At 27.8% G+C, this 21,637-nt stretch overlaps 1 protein-coding gene across 6 annotated transcripts in view; it reads left to right on the forward strand.

Annotated features, from left to right (window-relative positions):
* Positions 1–21,637, forward strand: part of LOC105149228 (serine/threonine-protein kinase SIK3) — a 230,805-nt gene that overhangs the window by 95,315 nt on the left and 113,853 nt on the right. For 4 of the 6 annotated variants that reach the window (XR_015546730.1, XM_087411407.1, XM_087411385.1 and 1 more), the window contains 3 exons: positions 61–132; positions 684–843; positions 14,063–14,200. Coding sequence is in view for 5 of the 6 variants with exons in the window: in XM_087411407.1 (XP_087267533.1) it covers positions 61–132; positions 684–843; positions 14,063–14,200 (370 nt within the window). In the remaining variant the exon portion in view is untranslated. The remainder of the gene's footprint in view (positions 1–60; positions 133–683; positions 844–14,062; positions 14,201–21,637) is intronic. The other 2 variants (XM_087411391.1, XM_087411418.1) reach the window with 2 other exon arrangements.

Here is a 21,637-nt window from a genome sequence, read left to right on the forward strand (position 1 = left end):
ACAATTTTTACTAAGATGGAAGAAATAACCTAATTCGCGTTGTTTATAATTTATATACAGGGTGTTCAAAAAAGGGATCCCGTATTTACTCGGGAGGATGCCTTTTTCAAAGAAATGTTTCAGACAAAAGTTGTGAGTATAAAAAGATCTATGTACAGATTTTATTAATTTGACCTTGGGCGTTGCCAAGATCAAGTCAAGATCAAATCGATTTTTTTAAGTAGAACATCCTATTTTTGATGCCAGAATCTAATCGGAGCGCTCTGACGGACGTATACTCAAAATCATATATCTCCGTGAAAATACAGCGGATTAACTTAAAATTTTCAGGCAATATTTCTAACATTATACTTTAAGAAAATGTGATTTTTTAAAAATCAATTTTTTGAAATTTCTAACTGACAATGAGTATACCCCCTTAATATAGCATATATACATATACATATACGCTATTTGGGCAATTTTATATACTTTTTAATTGTTTCATTTAAACGGAATTTTGACAAAAAGTTACTTTATTTGATACCAAGAATCTCTTAATACATCTGCATGAGATTATTTTGGAAAACTCTCTGCGTTATATTATTTTGTATTAGCCTTTGTCTACTATTAAATCATGTTATGTAAAGTATATTCTATATTAGCATACAAGTTCAAAATTTTTAATTAAAGTACGCAAATAGTTACAGAGTGGTAGTTCAGGATTAGTACCATGTGCTCAATCATTAAATGTTGCTGTCAGTACTGCGACTGGAGACGGGAGTAATAACAACAGTGGTAATAATAGTGGAAGTAGTGATAGAAGAAGAAGAAGTGGCCTTAGCACTGTTATGCAGCGACCAGGTATGATGTAGTTAAAAATTGAATAATGTGTTGAGTTTTTACTTTTCGACAATTATATATAATTATGATTGTATGGCTTGTAGTATTCTTTAATATGTATTCTTTATACGTTGTTCAAAATTAGCACTATGTCCCAAGTTGTGCTTTTTCTGTTATTATTCATTGTTTCTGTTATCTATTTTTCTTTATAAATGCTTTTATTGCATATCAGAGTTGCTGAGAAAATATGTGATAGCATATTGAAACAGTAGATAATAATACAGTTATTCTGAATGATTGATAATATTTATGATTGATTATATTACTTAGATAACACGCAACGTCTATGAATGTTCTATAAATATTTTTAGAACATTTTATGAACGTCTTATAAATTTTGTGCTATATTGATAATTATAATTAGAAGTAGTAATATCGTACACTTTGCAAAAAAATTCTTTATTTAAATATACGATAAAATTATTATAAAAAATTGAAAAAATCTTGTGTCATTTTGTATTTAATATATACAAAATAATATTATGTAAGTAAAAAAGATTTACTATTGAAACAATATTATATATAATTTTATATTATTTAAAACTGTGTTTCTTGTATTGTTTTGAACATATTATTTATAGAAGTACGAAGTAAGGATGTGAAAAAATTGTGCTAATTAAGAAAATATAAAATTAAATATAAACATATACAAAATTCAATTCTTTTACTTCATTATTTGATATACACCAAGGTATGATTTCTTAAAAAATTTAAAAATATATACGCCAAATATATATAATAAAAAGAATATCTAATGTTATTAAAGATAAAAAACTATTTTTTTTTACTTTAGAACAAAATAAAAAACATGTTCCTTACAGTAAAAAAACTGTTTTTAACCGAAATGATATAGAATTCATGAAAAATGTATGTAAGTGTAGAAAAGAATACAAAATTTATTATTTCCTTGATATTTATTGTTAAAATGCTTTATATCTACATCATTTCGACATTATTTAATATTTTTTCTTTTTAAATTTTGTATATGCATATATATAAGGCAGAAAAACATTCTTGCATTGTTGTAGTGCTAATGAGTTGATATTCCTTACCGACAATGGTTTAAGTACACTACCACTTATAATTATGAACGATAGGTATTTTATTTTTCGATTTTAAAAATTAAATAAATGATGGCCCATACTGTTGACACAGATATAATATTTCATTAGCATAATTGTTTTATATTGATTGTAATCATAAATTATAATTACTGAAGCAATATTATATTGATTCAAGAAAATAGTTGGACATTATTTCACTAATTAGTATTTTAAAATATAACGTACACACACACACACACACACACACACACACACACACACACACACACACACAGTACGTATGCGCGCGTATGTATACAGGGTGTTCAAAAAGTTCCGGACTTCTTAAATATCTTAAAAAGTAAATATTTCTAAGAAAAATGTTTCATACAAAAGTTATCTTGTTGTGAAAGTAATCTATTTACTGATCTTATCAGTTTGACCTTGGATAGCGCCCCTAAGGTCAGATCAAGGTCAAATCGATTTTTTTTAACGATTCTATTTTTGTTTTCAGAATTTAATAGCTTGTATCAGGAGCTTTTCAAAACATTATAATAAAGTCTCTTTTTAATCAGTACTTTCCAAATTATGAGATTTAAAAGTTACAGAACCGTCGGCTTCAGCATTAAGGTGTATCATTATCCGATTGGATTTATGAGTCATGTGCGCGCATGTATTTGTGTCTATCTTTTTCCTTCCCCTTCCTTCTCCTTTCCTTCTTTCTCTTTTCCTCCCGCTTCTTTCCAGGCTGGAAACTACATATGCTAGAGATCTCACCTATTAAGTTCATTCTTTCTGTGACTTATAATTGAGGAGGTGTTCGTATACTTTTTTGTGATACTCCATTCTAAAATTATTTATCGTCGTATAGTTATTTTTGTTTATGAAGTATTTATTTAAAATATTTTATAATGCTTACTGAATACGAGCGTATATCCTTTTTAATGATGCGTCGTGATGAACTTTTTATATGATATATAGTTTAAGAATAAAATTTTTTTCATTTTATATTTGTTTATCTGCTCATATCTTACTCTGACATATCAATTTCGCATAATTAATAAGTGGTGATAAGTTAAAAAAAATATGCTTTCTGTTCAGGTCGAAGTTCCCGGTGGGGTCTGGCGGAGAAAGTAATTAAAAACAGATGACGAGAATTTAAGATTAAAGGAATGATAAATATTCAAACGAATGACAATCGATTTATAAGCTCCTGTTTTGACGCATTGTCTTTATTTCTAAAAGATTTATTGAAAAGTCTGTCACTTGTGCGTAAGATCTCCTATGATCATCTTCATCCAATATTAAAAAGGATATATGCTCCTGTTCAGTAAGCATTATAAAGTATTTTAAATAAATATTTTATAAACAAAGATAACTGTATGGCGATAAGTAACGGAGTATCACGAAGAAGTATACAAGCACCTTAGATAATGCTAATGCCGGTGTAAAATTCATGTCTCATAATTTGAAAAGTATTGATTAAAAAGAGACTTTATATACAAACATACATTTTCATATATATGTTTTGAAAAACTGTTGACGTCAACTATTAGATTTTGAAATAAAAAATAAGGTATTTTATTTAAAAAAATCAATTCGTCTTTAGCCTGACCTTGATGGTCACCTAAGAATTGATCAGTAAATAGATCATTTTAAATTATATATAACTTTTGTATGAAACATTTTTCTCAGAAATGCTTACTTTTCAAAATATTTAAGGAGTCCCTGTAGTAAGTTAAAGGTCCGAGACTTTTTTAACACCCTGAGTAAAAAAATTCGAAAGCCAAAGTAAAAAAACTACTTTTTTCTGAGTTTTCTATTCAAAGTTTTTATTCTATTTTTTTTTTTGTTATTTTCGTCTCTAAATATTACATTTTTCATAAAATCCAAAATATTTAATTTTGCACGCACATACGCATACACAAAATAAATGGTTTAAATATAATTACTCAAAAATTAACTGTCTAAAGACGGATATGAAATCAATTCAATTATTTAAGTATTTTATTAAAAAAAAATCTTGAAGAAACTCATCTGTAAAAGACTTACTGATTTTAAGGAACATAAAACGGGGATTAAAAGTGATTGAAGTGCATCAAAATGCATTAAAAAGCTATTGTTATATCTTTGGGAATTAATTTTTGAATCAATTGGAGAAACGAATGATGAGTAAGGAGAGAAGGACATTTCGAATATGAGTCGAACGCACTTTTTGTTGCTCCGAAATTTTCTTTTGAGTCAACGTCCCGTGCCAGCGAGCAATGGAATGTCAATCCAAATTTCGAGTTAAGGATTTTAATCCTTATAATTCGGGACTGGACCACGTGTGGTTTCGGAAAGGCAAGGAAGTCGGGAAGTATGAGGTTTAAGTACGAGTTCAGGTTTTAAATAAAATGAGAGTGAAGTGTGAGTTAACTAATGTTTATGACTTGTTAACAATCTATTGTTATTATGTGAATATTTACAAAGTAGAGTGAGTTTTACGCAATTGGTTAATTAGCATCTAAGGCATCAAACATCTATCATTTTCAAATAATTGAGACAATTACTTTAAATACGAAGCGCCACTATGGTCTGAATGTTAAGATGTTGAACTATTATATATGTTCATTTAGCTTAGGACGCTCGCACGCAATGCAAGAGATCCGGGTTCGACTCCCGGCTAAGGCAACATTTTTCACAATAAGTTTATTACAGTTTTTTAAGATTAAATTTGGGAAATTTGGGGGGATTATTAATATTTCAGATTGATTCCGACAATCATATCGGCACGCACAATTATAATTGCTGAAATTAATTCATTTAAATGAATATAAATATAGTTCAACATATTAACATTCAGACTGTAGTGGCGCTTCATATTTAAAATATATCTAACATAAACGGTCTTATTTCCAATTTTATAATTGAGATAAATTCGGAATTGTAAAAACTATATATGAAAAGTAATACATTATATAAAAGGGCGAATTAGAGTGATAATACTACTTTGTAAGAATGCGTAACAACTAATGATTATGAATATCATCAACGTTTACCGTGTAAAAAAAAATTAATATAAGATCAAAGCAAAAAAATATACATAAGAATATATAAATAAGAAAAAATATCACTATTTGAGAATTCATAAAAAAAGGATTAATTTACTACCTATAAGAAGTAACTTAAAAGAGAGTGATAATACAAATTACAAATCAACAATAATAAGAAGAAACATCATTAAAACTAATTTACAAGAGTACGCGAAGTTTATACATCTTGTAACTGTAAGAGATTAATCTACGAGCATGAGCAAAAATGAGAAGATGCGTCTGAGGGTTGAGTGTTTCAGTCCATTTTATGCAATGCCAAGTGCTAATGACATTGATTTTATAACCGTTTTTGAACAGTTAATTAAACACAATGATACAATAAACTCATTGCTGATTTTTATCAGTAGAGTAACTTGACATAAATGTTATTTGAATAATCTGTACCAAAAAATATAGATTAAAGATAATTATAATGGAAGAACAAAAAAAGGACAAAAATGCAAAAGCCGTTTCACTTGTCTAGACATTTCATAAAGATTTTCTTATAAAGATTTTGAGATTAAAGTTTGTATTGCCATCTTTATAAAGGGTGTTTTTTTAAGCCCGATAGAACTTGAAATTGTAAAAAATAAAACAAAAAATTAAATTAAACAGCCGCAGTGGCCATATGCCCGAAATCATTTTCAAATGTTAATGCCACGCATTGATCTTTCGACTAAAAAAAATTTTTTGATTATAATTTAATTTTTGTGTTAGTTTTTACAATTTTAAGTTCTATCGGGCTTAAAAAAATCTATCGGACTTAAAAAAATACCCTTTAGAGATTAAGAGAAGTCGTATATTTCTTTTTAATTTTTTATCCATTTTAATATATGTGCGTGCGTACGTGTTCTCAAAAATTATGATCATGCAATAATAGCGTAAATTGATTTTAATTTTGTTATTATATCCAGATTCTTAGTTATATTTAAATCGTTTATTACGAAAATAAATATTTTTGGGTTTTAAGATGACAGTGATATTTAGTCTTTTATATATTTAGCATGTGTTTTCTCTTTCTTAAAAAACATTTATTCTAAAATAATATAACAAATATATGTATGCACTCTTAGCATTTTAAGACCACTTATTCAACTTTTAACCCTTATTTATACTCATTTTTGTTCCTCATCTACCCTCGTGAGATCATTCGCGTTTCATGCTTTTATTAAAGATATAAAAAGGTTATATTGTAATGAAATGATTTTGAATCACAATTTTATTTACACACAATTAGTTTTAATCTTTTAGTAAACGATTAAAGAGTGAAATGGCAATAACAATTGGTGAAGCTATGTAATTTTGATAAATATGTGAACAAAGTCAAATGCAAGGTAATTTTTCAAAAATCCATACTATCTTAAAAATATATAATTATATATAACAAACGTGGTTTATAAATAAAAAATTAACAAAAAGAAGAGCATAAAACCACAGTACAAGATATTCTTTGTGATATTTAATATATAATTACGTTAATAAATAATTTAGATGTTTCGGCCAATTCAGTAGCTTACAAGAGGAAAGAATGCGTTGTATTTATATTAATGATCGCTGAATTTAATGTTAGATTTATGTAAATTCTGTGTTTTATGAATATTTGTAATTTTGAAGATGGCTAGATTGTGGCCGAAACGTCTAAATTATTTATTAACATAATTATATATTAAATATCACAAAGAATATCTTGTACTGAGGTTTTATGCTCTTCTTTCTGTTAATTTTTTATCTTAAAAATTATTATAAATGATTTTAAAAAAATATTAAAGTTAATTTATGAAAAATATATTTCACTGATTTGGATTCATAATTTAATGTTAATTTTGCAACATGAATGTCTTTTTTACGATATAAAATCCACGATATAATTTAGGATATTTAATAAATATAGCCTCAGTTCTGTAATTTTAATGAATTTTGCAAATTTATTATGAATAAGCAAAATTACATCTTTATATTTGTTTAAACTCTGTGTGTGCATGCATGCATGCGTGCATGCGCGCACGCGTGTATATGTATATGTGTGATAATATAAAAATAAAATATTTTTATGTAATGAGTTAGAAGCTACAAATATTAAGAGTGATTTAGTTTTGAGGTTTTTTTCTCACTGATTTATTTAAACAAGACAATGAACGAATTAATTAAAATATTTTCCTTCGTTTTGTATAACTTTTTCCTATCTTTCTGGCAAAAGATGGATTCCGCGACAATAAAAATATTCTTCTTTGAAGTTGATATAATTTTCAATAAATTTTTGTACATCTTCGAAATTATGAAAGTGTTCTAGAGCATGTTGTATCGACCAGAACAAGTGAAAATCAGATGGAGCAATATACAGAATACGTGAGTTTGCAGTAAGACTTCCCATTCCAGCTCTAATAGCATTTGATTTACTAATAATGCAACGTAAGGTCAAGCATTGTCATGAAGAAGGATTATTTTGTGTCGTTTACTCGGAATTAGAGATCGATTTTGATACTTGCTTCAGTTTGAATAATTGTCGATAACGATCAGCGGTGACAGTTTCTTTCGGATTTAATAGTTCACACAATACCTTCTTGATCCCATCAAATATACAGCAATACTTTTGAACCGTGCGCCTCGAAGTGAATGTTGCTGATTGATCGGATCAATCTATGATTTTTTTTCGTTTGGGATTAAATATTTTTCATTCCCTGTAACAATTCGATACAAAAAACTTTTTTTGTCTATTACACGATTAACGAAATGCAAATGTTCAATCGGTTCGCAATGGCATTTTCTGATAACCGATGTGAAACCCATTTTCCTTCTTTGTGAATTTTTTTCTATATCACGTAACACTTAATAACTGTTATACGATCAACATTTAATTATTTCTTTAAGTTCTGAAGTGGATTGTGTTGAATTTTTGTCCAATAATGTTTGCAAATCTGCATTTTCCAGCTTTTTTAGTTGTCCCGAGCGATCTTTGTTGTTAACATTGAAATCACTACTTTTAAATTATCTGAACCAATATTCACATGTCTTAATTGATGACGCAACATTATCATAAGTTTTCTATGACTTTCAGTTTTCTTCTGATTAAAAAACAAAAGCAACGCATGTCGAAAATGCTCTTTAGAAAGCTCCATTTTTAAAATGGTAAACACGATGTTTAATTGCGTCTATTGTTAGTAAATCACTAAATATCATGAAGTAATAATGAAGCATTAAGAAACAAGCAATTGGAATGTCTTCGACAACATTAACATTAGCATGTAATTTCTTGCAAAACTCTTAAAACTAAATCACACTTCTAATATATTCTATATGCAATGAACAGATATAAATTTTATCACAATATTAATAAAGAAATAAAAAGTTTATCTATAAAAAAATCAAATATTTTGCAAATAGATCTTTTATTTATGAAATATACGTTAGATTTTCAAATATAAATTTTTAAAGATTTTTTTTTAAATGCAAATAAAACTGATATTTGACATGGCTTATTTTTTACTAATTTTTCAATGTTTGCTTTTATAGAAAAAGACGTAACTTTAAGTGAGTTTTCTAGATGAGTGTCAGTTAATCTATTTTTCAATATTTTGACTTAACATTCTTCATTTTTGAAAAAAATTGTTCACATGAATAGATGCTGCCAAATAGAAAAGAGAGCGTGCTTTCTGAATACTGAAAAGGATCCCGCACAAATCATGGGAAAGTTCTTTCGAATTGGCTAAATTTTTTATATATTGTAGTACACGTTATTCTGAACAAATGTCTCAATGGACATAACGTGATCCTACTTTCAGAGATATAAACGGTTAAAGTATCCGAAAATGCGATGTGCACTACTTATCATTATCGACTCCTTGAGGTTTTGTTTCTAATTTATGAGTTAAATAGTTACAATGATAGTAATTATAATAAATATAATAACTATTATAATATATATAATGATAATTATAATAAATATAATTACAATTATAATTACATTTACGATCATAATTATAATTGTAATTATATATTTTTCTAAAGTCATACTGTATCAATCTGACAGCTCATAGTATGATTCGAGAAGGTAAAATGTTGAAATATATATTGATTTTCCTATTCTCAGAATTACACAGGATCAACGACGTGGCAGGTTATCTGATCCCGTGCGTATGTGTGGCTATATATGTGCGCGTGCGTGTGACTGAAGTCGACAATAACTAATAGCAAAGCCTGCGAAGATATATTTTGAGGAGAGCCTGCTACCATTGCACTTTTTGGTTGCAGAAGAGCAGTCAAAATTGTATACAGAGTTTGTATTATCTGATAATATCTGATAAGCAAATTGCTGTTAGAAATATGGCAAAGTCTGCTAGACATGCTATACTATTAGGTGTTGGAATTAATTCGTAGCGTTTTACAAGTGATGGGAAGTACTTTCATTAATGTATTTTTTAATGCTCTTGTGAAATAAATAACATTCTTTCATTAAAAAACGCTACGAATTAATTCCAACACCTAATAGATTTGTAGCAGAAGCCCAGCAAAATTCTGCATAACCTGACGGCAGATTGAGACCAAATTGAGAGCAGATTGAGAGCAGAATCTGATTCGAGCAAACTCTGCTTGATTTCTGCTATCAATTTGTTAGCATAGCCTGTCAGCAGGCTTTGTCGATCCACAGTCCAATGCAAACACAGATGGTTATGGTTTTGTAGTCAAAATCTGATTGAGTTTGGCTCCAAATTGCTAACATTTTGCTATCAGGGAACTGAATGCTTTTCAGTTTATTCGCTTTTGTCAATCTCTTATAAGAATTCAAGCGATTAATTAAGATGATATGTTGAATGTACTAAAAATAATAAAAGATGAAGGGATAGATACAAAGAAATGATTAGTTGCGGCAGCAAATTAGAGAGTAAAATATGCATAACATTTTTAATTGACTGCTGCAACCAATTAAAAATGCTATATCATATTCAGCTAATTTTTTTTTAGTATTACTGTGAATATACTATCATGGTTACCATATGTATTTTCTTGCTCTCAGTTATCAAGATCAACGACGTTAGACAAGGATAATGCTGAGAGTAGGAAAATACATGATTTCAACATTTTACTTTCCAAAATCATATTGTGAGCCGAGATATAGTGCGACTTTTGACAAATATAGATGTAGGAAAAAGAAATCCATTATTTTTCCAATAGATGGTTTTAGTAATCTGTATCTCGTCTACGCGTGATACAGATTATTAAAGCTATCTATTGGAAAAATAATGGATTTCTTTTTACTACACCTAATATATAATTATAATTATGATCGTAATTGTAATTATAGTTTTAAATATATATTATAATTACTATTATATATATTATAATAGTTATCATATTTATTATAATTACTATTATTGTATCTATTTAACTTATATATATTAGAAACAAAGCCCCAAGGAGTTCTGACGCGTATGTAGTACACATGGCATTTTCACCGCCTATATCTGTAAGACTAGTCATAGGATTTAATTGTACTTATTAAGATATTTGTTCGGAATGACGAGAACTACAACATTAAAAATTCAATCAATTCGATCGAAAGCACTTTTCCATATGATTTGTGCGGAGTCTTTTATCTTTATCAATGTTCAAATTTCATATAAAATTTCAATATATTATCATTATTAAGTTTGCCTTTCAAGTCAGTATTAGGAGTTCAATTAGTTCTATTTATATGATGTTTGGCACATTCTGACTTTAATGAATTAACTGAATGGAGTACATAAATTCTCGATTAATTCGTATTGGATTAAAAATCTTGAAATCTGATACATAGTTCAAATTTTAAAGAAGATAATGCACTTACATATTTTTCAGTATTAATAACTTCATATTAAGATAATATTAGAAAATGTATAAAATCATTTTTCTTTACATCATTTTTGTACCTCTTACAACCAATTTTTGTTTAAATGTTTTTATATAATCATAAAGATTATGTATTTTATCTTGTAATTTTAAATTTCATTTATAGTTCATTTAAATGCACTGATATATCAACAAAGTACGCAAAATTCATTATCTATACTAGATTATTGAACTAATAAATAGGTTGTCTTATACTTGCTATCAACTCAGAAATATTTTTTCTGAAATTACGTATGTACTCTCTTCAAAACCTTGATTCTACTTAGCCAGTTAATTTCTAATAGAAAACGCCATATTCTGCTTTCACATCACTGAGAAATGACATGATTCAACCCTCGAGATTTAAGGTTTACTATTTTATATTTTTTATAATGTTTTGAAAGCATATGCTTTTAACACATAGATTTTCTTGATGGATAATACAATGATATCGCATTATTTGTTCATTTTCACAAAAATTTACTTCTTTGGGAAATAAAGAAGTCGCTCCTTCCTATCATTGCTCGAATCTATCCATAACAATATCGACAAGATTGTCCAATTTAAGATTAAATTCTTTTATTAAAGTCGATATGATTGCATTGAAAATATCGTTACCTTTAATAATAATAAATTAATAAGACCGTTATGTAAATAAATATAATAAGTAAGAAAATCGTCAATTATCTTTAATTGTCTCTTTCATTAACATAATCATTTTTTCCGTAATGTTGAAGTTTTTGCTAACGCCTCTTATAAAAGCTAATTGTGTAATATTAGTAAATCATCATCAGTCAGTTAATCATTGTTTTTATAAAGAGCTATTGAGTAATAAATAAATTCAGCTTTTGCTTTAAGAGTATTTTTAATATCATCTACTAATTTTTTTAATTCTTCGTGTCACAGTATCTCGAGATAAGCTTTCAAAAATAATTTTTTTTAATTAGGACATAAAATTTCAGCTATTGTTTCCATACATTCTTCTATAAATTCTTTATTTACTAAAGATTTTAATTTCTTTCTAATTTTTTCCGATATAACTAACTTTCCGATTTAACAATAAATTCATTTTTATTAGTTAGTTTTGTGAAACTGGATTGTTGAGTAAATCATTTTTTCTTTAGGTCTCTAAAATTTGTTCAGAACTAAAGAAACTATTGATTTCCTTTGATTTCCTTTAGAAGTATGTTTTGTTTTATAATATCTTCTTATATCGTACTCAGAATATCGTTACGACAGAAATAGATTTATTTGACTTCAACAAAAAAGAACAAGTCTGTCCACTTATCTTGAAATATTCTTTTCTCATCATGAATCTTTCGTTTGTTACTAGAATTTGCAGCCATCCTGAGATTTAATTCTTTCAAAATTTCTTTCGACGTTATAAATCTATTATATTTACGTCCAGTGAATAACATACTGCACACTGTGAACACTGAGCGAATGTTCGCGTCTACCTAATCAGATATTGCAAACAAGTTTATATTGTATATGTATGTAGCGCATTTATCCGTTGAAACAATCGAGAAACAATGCATATCTTTTTTGAATATTTTTTGAACTACGTTCGGAAATATTCTATTCGAGTATTATTTTGATTAATATTCGGCGAACATAAAATGATACACAGAGACAATCGGACAGTGTTTTTAAATGTAACTAGAGTTTTAAAATAAATGCTTGAAATTTACTTAACAACAAGGCTTATGTAATATTTATGTATGTGTAATATTTAGAAAAATGAATGAACCGAAATAAGTAAACATTGTATTAATTTATTTTTCAAAATGACCAAGGTTTGTGAATCGCATAATGTTATTATTTTGATAGTTTAAATAAAATAAAAAAATATAATTTTTTATTTTTGGCTATGATCTGGTGGGCCGCAAAAAAATACATTGGCTATATTTCGGAAACCAATCGCATGCTCAACGTAAAACTTGTTTGTAATTAATGTCTAATCATAAGTTATAACTTGGCATAAAATTCGATTCCAAAATCGAGAACTGAAAAACAGGCATTTTGTTCTTTGGTCATCATATTGGATTCATCATTATGAATTTCACAATTATGACTGCGAATTTGTATTCAGCGACCAAAAACTTTAATCTATGGAAACAAAAAAAAATTTTTAATTTTACTATGCTTTGGTAATTGATATTTGTTACAAAAAATCTTTAACAATAGCTCATTAAGAATTCCGCCATGATAGCCGTTTTAAAGATTAAAAATCACCGTGTGACATTTGATTCTACATAAAAAAAGCTAAAATTTGAGTTTTGAGTTAATAATAAATTCTTTGAGTAAATGTAATAGCTTCTTCTTTCAACAAAAATATAGAATTATTATCTAATAGTTCCTGAATCATCAACTAATAATATAATAGTAAAATAACTTTTTACAATCTGTACTTTAAAAAGAAAAGTTAATGATAAAAATTATGTTCTTGATGTCAAGAACTTATAAAATGTCATGAATTTATAAAAGTATAATTTAAATGTTATTTAGAAAAATATATAATGATAAACTCTAATAGCTAACTTCTATAGCGAATTCGATTGGACGCACTCGGTACGCATTGGTGCACATTAAAGCCGTCGTACATAAAATAACATAAAGATATGTTTACAAATAAACATAGAAATCGATTAAATCGAAATACGTAATACATTTTATTTTTATATTTAAATTAATGTACAACGACTTTAATATATACTAGTGCGTATTAGTGCTTTCAATCGAATTCGCCATAAGATACTATTATGTGTGTGTGAAAACTATACTTTTTAAAGAAAAGATCGAATTTAAATTGTTAAAAAAAATTTAATTTAATTTATTTAATTAAAAAATTTAATTTAATTTGGCTAAAAATTTACTCTTATTTCGATATAATGAGAGTATATGATATGATATAAACACTGAATTCGTCAAAATTATATTGAGTTTCAGCCTGTACATAAAAAGCAATTAAATATATTAAAGGAAACACATACGCACGCGCACGCGCTAACACATGGATACATATTATAGTGATTTGATTAAGCTTCGTATTTTTATATTGTCCCTATTATATAATATTTTAAGCCTTTTTTTTAATATTTGCACATTATTTATATTTTATTGAATTTTGTTTTTGATTTTGCATGTTTTTTTGTGTCCGCTGCACTTCCGTGCTCTCCTTGGTTGGTAATATGCATGTAGTTATAAATCCGGAATTGGTAATGGAAGTAGAAGCTAGGATGAATAGGGCTTACCTACCATCACGACTGTTACCAACTCACCTTAGAGGATCAACACTTCCACACCACAGGAAATCTTCATTATATCATACTAGCACTGGTAATGGAGATTTTTGCACTATTGTAATTTGTGAATTTTTTCTATACAGTTGCAAAATATAATTAAGGTTAAATATTTGTAATCTTAATATTGTTAAAGTTTACTAAATTTATACATACATATATATATATATATATATAAAATTGTGCAAAATTGAATATATATTTTTCGATTTTAATGAAATATTATTTATATTAGGTGTTGGAATTAATTCGTAGCGTTTTACAAGTGATGGGAAGTACTTTCATTAATGTATTTTTTAATGCTCATGTGAAATAAATAACATTCTTTCATTAAAAAACGCTACGAATTAATTCCAACGCCTAATATATGTATATTTTATATATTTATATATGTATATATATATATATATATATATATATATATATAAAATTAAAAGCACATTCGAAAAGTACATTCAATTTTGTACAATTTTGTAGCTTCAAATAATGTTTTAATATAATCCTAGTTTGATAATGTTATTTTAATAACATTTTTTAAAAAGATTATATGCTTTAAAATAATGATTTTCCAAAAATTGGCCATCGCTTATATTTCATGAAGAAAATAAAAAATAATAATAATAAGATAATTATTTACAAAAAATATTTTTTAGTAATTTTGATCTTGAAATGTATACAGAGTGTTCAGTGAAGACCATAATGTTTAAGAATAGATTTCTGAGATTATTTTGAGACGAAAATTCCAATATTAGAATGTCGACGCTATAATAGTTTTTAAATTATAAGCATTTAAAATTAACAAATTATATCGTTTAAAGTTCGCGCGTTCAGAGTATAGGTAAATGCCAACGCAAAATACCAACAATACTTAAACATGCAAATTTTAAGCAATATGATTTGTTAATTTTAAATACTTATAATTAAAAAAATCATTATAGCCTCGACATTTTGTAATTAATGCGTTTCAAAATGATCTCAGAAATCCTTAAGCGTTGTTACGCTTTTTACTGGACACACTGCATAGTAGAAATTTGAATTACTTCAAAATCTTACACTATACATATCCTGCATCTTCGATTAAATGAAAATTGTTCTTGCTTTTTTTGGTTACCATATTGATTATCATTTAAAATATTTAGAAATATTGTTATTTTAATTTAAAGGATTTTTTCCACTTTGATTATTCCTAGAGAAACATGCTTTTGGAATGGATTGAATAAAAATATTTGTATTATGACAAAGTATTTATACAGTTAAATAAATGAAAGAATAAAGAGCTAAGAACCTAAAAATCAAACAACAAAATAACAATCTACATTAAACGGTTAAAAAATAAAATAAACGATGTCATGAAATTAAAAAAACGTGAAATATAATTTAACAATCAGTAAGTGAACAAGAACAAACGTTTCGATCCTTGTTGGATCATTTTCAATATGAAGACAAGATAAAAATGGATATAACGTAGATAAGATATATATTATATAAATTAAATAAAATTCGCATACGGACGCAATATAAACTATAAAACTCGCTCCAAATTGAGAGAAAACCAAATAAACGATTGTAGTTGACACCAATGTGTTCCTCCGAACTGTGCGTGTACAAAAGGACGAACATGTTTCTGTTAGCAAGTACAAATTATAATAATAAATTAACAAACGGAATAAATAAAAATAATAAGAAAAGTACAATCGAGTCGCAAATAATAAAGAAAAGGTACAAACAAGAATTAATAAAATTAAATTAATAGAAAGAGGCGAAAGTTATTTTTGATATTATGAGACATGTACAAAAGAATTATTAATGTCGATAGAGAAAGAGTAAAAAAATTGTCATTCGTTGTATATAATGAGTTAAGTACAATAAAATAAGAATAAATACCTTAGTATGTGTGTCAAAATGGTATATTATCAATTAGACACTGATGGGAATCAAAATTGATCATCTCTCTAGGAAGCTAAGAGATAAAGTGAAATATGACATATAAAGACAGGAAAGTTGAAATGGAAAACTAAAAAAGAAGGGGAACATAAGAAGGAGAAAATAAAGTAGAGGGGAGAGAAAATAGGGAGAGAAAAAGATAGAGTAAGGAAGGAAAGCAATTAAAAAGGAGAAAGAGATTGGATGATCTGTGAGTAGGTTTCAGGTAAAGATTCGGTGTCATTTTGTCTATTCAGACTCTGTTTCTGTTTTTTAATATGAATCATTTCAGACACCAATCTCTTATTATAAGAAGATTCACAGTCTAGAATTTTCACATCGTTCCATTTAAAATTATGATTACAATTAATTCGATGATCAGTTATAACAATAGGAGAACCCGTATTTTTTCTAATGTCAGAGATATGTTCGCGTAGTCTCGTACTCAATTTTCTTTTTGTCTGATTAATATAACTCGCTTCACAATCATCGCAGGATATCTTATAAACAACGTTCTGATTGGATAGGAAATCAAGCTTATCTTTTCCTCTCTTTATAAAGCTTTTTAATGTATTGGGAATAGAAAAGGCTAATTTACAATGAAACATAGTAGAAATAGGAAGGAAACTTTCAGAAATAGATTTGACATAAGGAATCGTAAAATCTTTCTCACGTGAATAATGTGTAATATCCTTATTATGTATATGAAACTTTAATCTACTTTCAATTGTACAGAAAATAAAGGAAAGAGGATAACAGTTGTTTAAAAAAGTATGAATAGCCTCAATTAAATTTTTTTGTTGGAACCGTGGATGTGATAATAGGATAATTTTATCAATGAAACCTTTTTTATGGCAAAGAGGATGATTTGAATAGAAATTAAGGAACCTTCCGGAAAACGTCTTTTTATGAAAATGTCAAATATAATTCTCTGATTATCTATAACAAGCAGTGTATCAAGAAAACTTAATCTACCATTTGTACCAACCTCTAACGTAAACTGTAATCTCGTATGTAAAGAGTTAAAAATATTTAAAGTGTCATGATAGCATCAGATGGAAGCGCAAGAAGAATATCATCCATATATCTAAAATAAAACAAAGGTTATACTGACAATTTTTTAAGTGCTGTTTCTTCTAGATCTTGCATTACAATGTCGGCGATTATCGGAGATAACGGTGAACCCATCGGAATGGCAAACACCTGTCTGTAAGTTATATTATTGAAGGTAAAAAAGGTTGAATCTAAAATAAATCTAACAGCAATAATAAATTCGTTTTTTGGGATGCTTGTTTTAGCCGAGATGTAAACCCATCTCCTATCGATACTATTTAATGCTAGCTCAACAGGAATATTAATAAAAAGGGATACTACATCCAACGAAGCCAATACATGTTCAGGATCAAAAAACAGTACCATTTAACTGCTTAACCAAATGGAGACTGTCTCTAATGTAACTAAGAGTTTTTGGTGTACTATCACTAATCAATTTATGTAAAAAAAAGAGAAAAATAATATAATGGACTGTTGACAGATGAAACAATTTCTCTCAACGGGTTACCATCTTTATGTATTTTAGTCAAACCGTGAGCTCTAGGTATAGCACCATCAATAATAAGTAATCTGCGATATGTTGGTCAATAAAATGATCCCGCTTCCATCTCATCAACAAAGTGCGTAAGTCCTGAGTTTATTGAGCCTTATTATTTTTATAATTTAATTTACGCGGGCGAAATTATGCGTTTCTATATAAATATTTTCCGTTCACCTTTGCTCTTATCAAAGAACGATTTGGTTTTCACATTTGTAACCTGCTGAAACGATTATGTAATCTTATCAAATTGAATGTAAATATTAGGACTCGCATTAAGTTCATTAATTCTTGTTTAAAATCTGAAATAGTTCCTCCATATTTGTATAAGCTGACAAAATTGAATAGTTTTTCATTATACAGTAATTATACAGTACTTCATTATACTTCGTACAAAAGATTTGATAGGATTCTTAACAATGTAAAGGCAATTATGCGATTGGAGTTGAGAGATGTTTATTGCCATTGTATTCAACCAGAAACGATATTTTCTTCCTCTCTAACACAGTCTCGAGCATTTTACCATTTTCTGTAGTTTGTCAATTTTTTAATTATTTGAATCATATTACCAATTCTCACTTCTTTAAACAAATGTTCAAAATCAACAAAAAAATTGATTGCGACGGAAAAATTTAAAATTATCTAAATCTAAAATTAGACCGATTTCTTATGTAATTTTTAATGACACGAATAATTATTTTTCTAATATTCGGATTGATGTTGATGAGTTCTCGCACAATATCCAGTCTAAATTTGAAAGAATAGATATTATAATTAGGATAATTTTAATGAGGTGCCTCCTTTAGATACTCTGCATGATAATTGGTTCATCAACTTGAGTGGCATTGACATTCCCTTAGAGGTTCAATACCTGTTACAACTCGGAGAAAAATTTGGGCTTCCTATCGACAAATATAATAAAGACAGTACATTGATTGAATTTATTAAACATATCGAGAACAATACAATTGGTCGTCCTAACAATGTTATTAACTTTGTTAGGAATAATTCCTTTCCATTACTCAACAGATTTCACAACAATTTTCCTTCTCCTACATTTACTGACAAACTGGTTTTTAAATGTACGTACAACCAAAAGATTTGTTGATAGTCATCCCAATATTCTTATCACGAATGCCGATAAGGGTAATGTCACTGTTGCTCTAGACAAGGACGCCTACGTATCAAAAATGGAGGAGATTCTCTCAGACACTAACATTTATGCTTCTGTTAATAAAGATCCAAGTAGAAAATTGACTCAGGACTTACGCACTGTTGGTGAGATGGAAGCGGGATCATTTTATTGACGAACAAACATATCGCAGATTATTACTGATGGTGTTATACCTAGAGCTTACGGTTTGACTAAAATACATAAAGATGGTAACCCGTTGAGAGTAATTGTTTCATCTGTTTCATCAACAGCCCATTATATTATTTTTCTCTTTTTTTACATAAATTGATTAGTGATAGTATACCAAAAGCTCCCAGTTACATTAGAGACAGTCTCCATTTGGTTAAGCAGTTAAATGGTACTGTTTTTGATCCTGAACATGTATTGGTTTCGTTGGATGTAGTATCCCTTTTTATTAATATTCCTGTTGAGCTAGCATTAAATACCATCGATAGGAGATGGGTTTATATCTCGGCTAAGACAAGCATCCCAAAAAACGAATTTATTATTGCTGTTAGATTTATTTTAGATTCAACCTTTTTTACCTTCAATAATATAACTTACAGACAGGTGTTCGGCACTCCGATGGGTTCACCGTTATCTTCGATAATCGTCGACATTGTAATGCAAGATCTAGAAGAAACAGCACTTAAAAAATTGTCAGTATAACCTTTGTTTTATTTTAGATATATGAATGATATTCTTCTTGCGCTTCCATCTGATGCTATCAATGATACTTTAAATATTTTTAACTCTTTACATACGAGATTACAGTGTACGTTAGAGGTTGGTACAAATGGTAGATTAAGTTTTCTTGATACACTGCTTGTTATAGATAATCAGAGAATTATATTTGACATTTTCATAAAAAGACGTTTTCCGGAAGGTTCCTTAATTTCTATTCAAATCATCCTCTTTGCCATAAAAAAGGTTTCATTGATAAAATTATCCTATTATCACATCCACGGTTCCAACAAAAAAATTTAATTGAGGCTATTCATACTTTTTTAAACAACTGTTATCCTCTTTCCTTTATTTTCTGTACAATTGAAAGTAGATTAAAGTTTCATATACATAATAAGGATATTACACATTATTCACGTGAGAAAGACAAATATTTTACGATTTTTTATGTCAAATCTATTTCTGAAAGTTTCCTTCCTATTTCTAGTAAGTTTCATTGTAAATTAGCCTTTTCTATTCCCAATACATTAAAAAGCTTTATAAAGAGAGGAAAAGATAAGCTTGATTTTCTATCCAATCAGAACGTTGTTTATAAGATCTCCTGCGATGATTGTGAAGCGAGTTATATTAGTCAGACAAAAAGAAAATTGAGTACGAGACTACGCGAACATATCTCTGACATTAGAAAAAATACGGGTTCTCCTACTGTCATAACTGATCATCGAATTAATTGTAATCATAATTTTAAATGGAACGAAAATGTGAAAATTCTAGACTGCGAATCTTCTTATAATAAGAGATTGGTGTCTGAAATGATTCATATTAAAAAACAGAAACAGGGTCTGAATAGACAAAATGACACCGAATCTTTACCTGAAATCTACTCACAGATCATTCAATCTCTTCCTCCTTTTTAATTGCTTTCCTTCCTTTATCTATCTTTTTCTCTTCCTACTTTCTCTCCCCTTTACTTTATTTTCTCCTTCTTATGTTCCCTTCTTTTTTAGTTTTCCATTTCAACCTTCCTGTCTTTATATGTCATATTTCACTTTATCTCTTAACTTCCTAGAGAGATGATCAATTTTGATTCCCATCGCATTGTCTAATTGATAATATACCATTTTGACACACATACTAAGGTATTTATTCTTATTCTATTGTACTTAACTCATTATACATATACAACGAATGAATGGTTTTTTACTCTTTCTCTATCAACATTAATAATTCTTTTGTACACGTCTCATAATATTAAAAATAACTTTCGCCTCTTTCTATTAATTTAATTTTATTAATTGCGATCTTGTTTGTACCTTTTCTTTATTATTTGCGACTCGATTGTACTTTTTTTATTATTTTTATTTATTCTGTTTGTTAATTTATTATTACAATTTGTACTTGCTGACAGAAACATGTTCGTCCTTTTGCACACGCACAGTTCGGAGGAACACATTGGTGTCAACTACAAATTTATTTGGTTTTCTCTCAATTTGAAGCGAGTTTTATAGTTTATATTGCGTCCGTATGCGAATTTTATTTAATTTATATAATATATATCTTATCTACGTTATATCCATTTTTATCTTGTCTTCATATTGAAAATGATCCAACAGGGATCGAAACATTTGTTCTTGTTCACTTACTGATTGTTAAATTATATTTCACATTTTTTTAATTTCACGACATCGTTTATTTTATTTTTTAACCGTTTAATGTAGATTGTTATTTTGTTGTTTGATTTTTAGGCTCTTAGCTCTTTATTCTTTCATTTTTTTAAATTTATTGACCTTATTATTTTTATAATTTATTTATACAGTGTTTGTCAAAAATTCTGTAACGGCTATTTATCTCCAGAAAATGTTTGATTTATTGAAGAAGTGTTTCAGATATATATTGTAGAGCTTAAAAAATTGATCAGATGATAGTATTTATTTGAACTTTAGATGACTTGAAAAGTGCGATTAAGATTAATAAAAATCTGAAATGAAAACTCCTACTTTTTATTGCATATTCTTATAACTGACGTCAAGAGTTTTCCAAAACACTATAACAAAGTATATCTTGAGTTATGAAACTTGATAGTAATATCGTTGATACTGGCA

Source organism: Acromyrmex echinatior, chromosome 1, assembly GCF_024713525.1.
Source record: "Acromyrmex echinatior isolate Ae372 chromosome 1, ASM2471352v2, whole genome shotgun sequence".
NCBI classification, from domain to species: Eukaryota; Metazoa; Arthropoda; class Insecta; order Hymenoptera; family Formicidae; genus Acromyrmex; species Acromyrmex echinatior.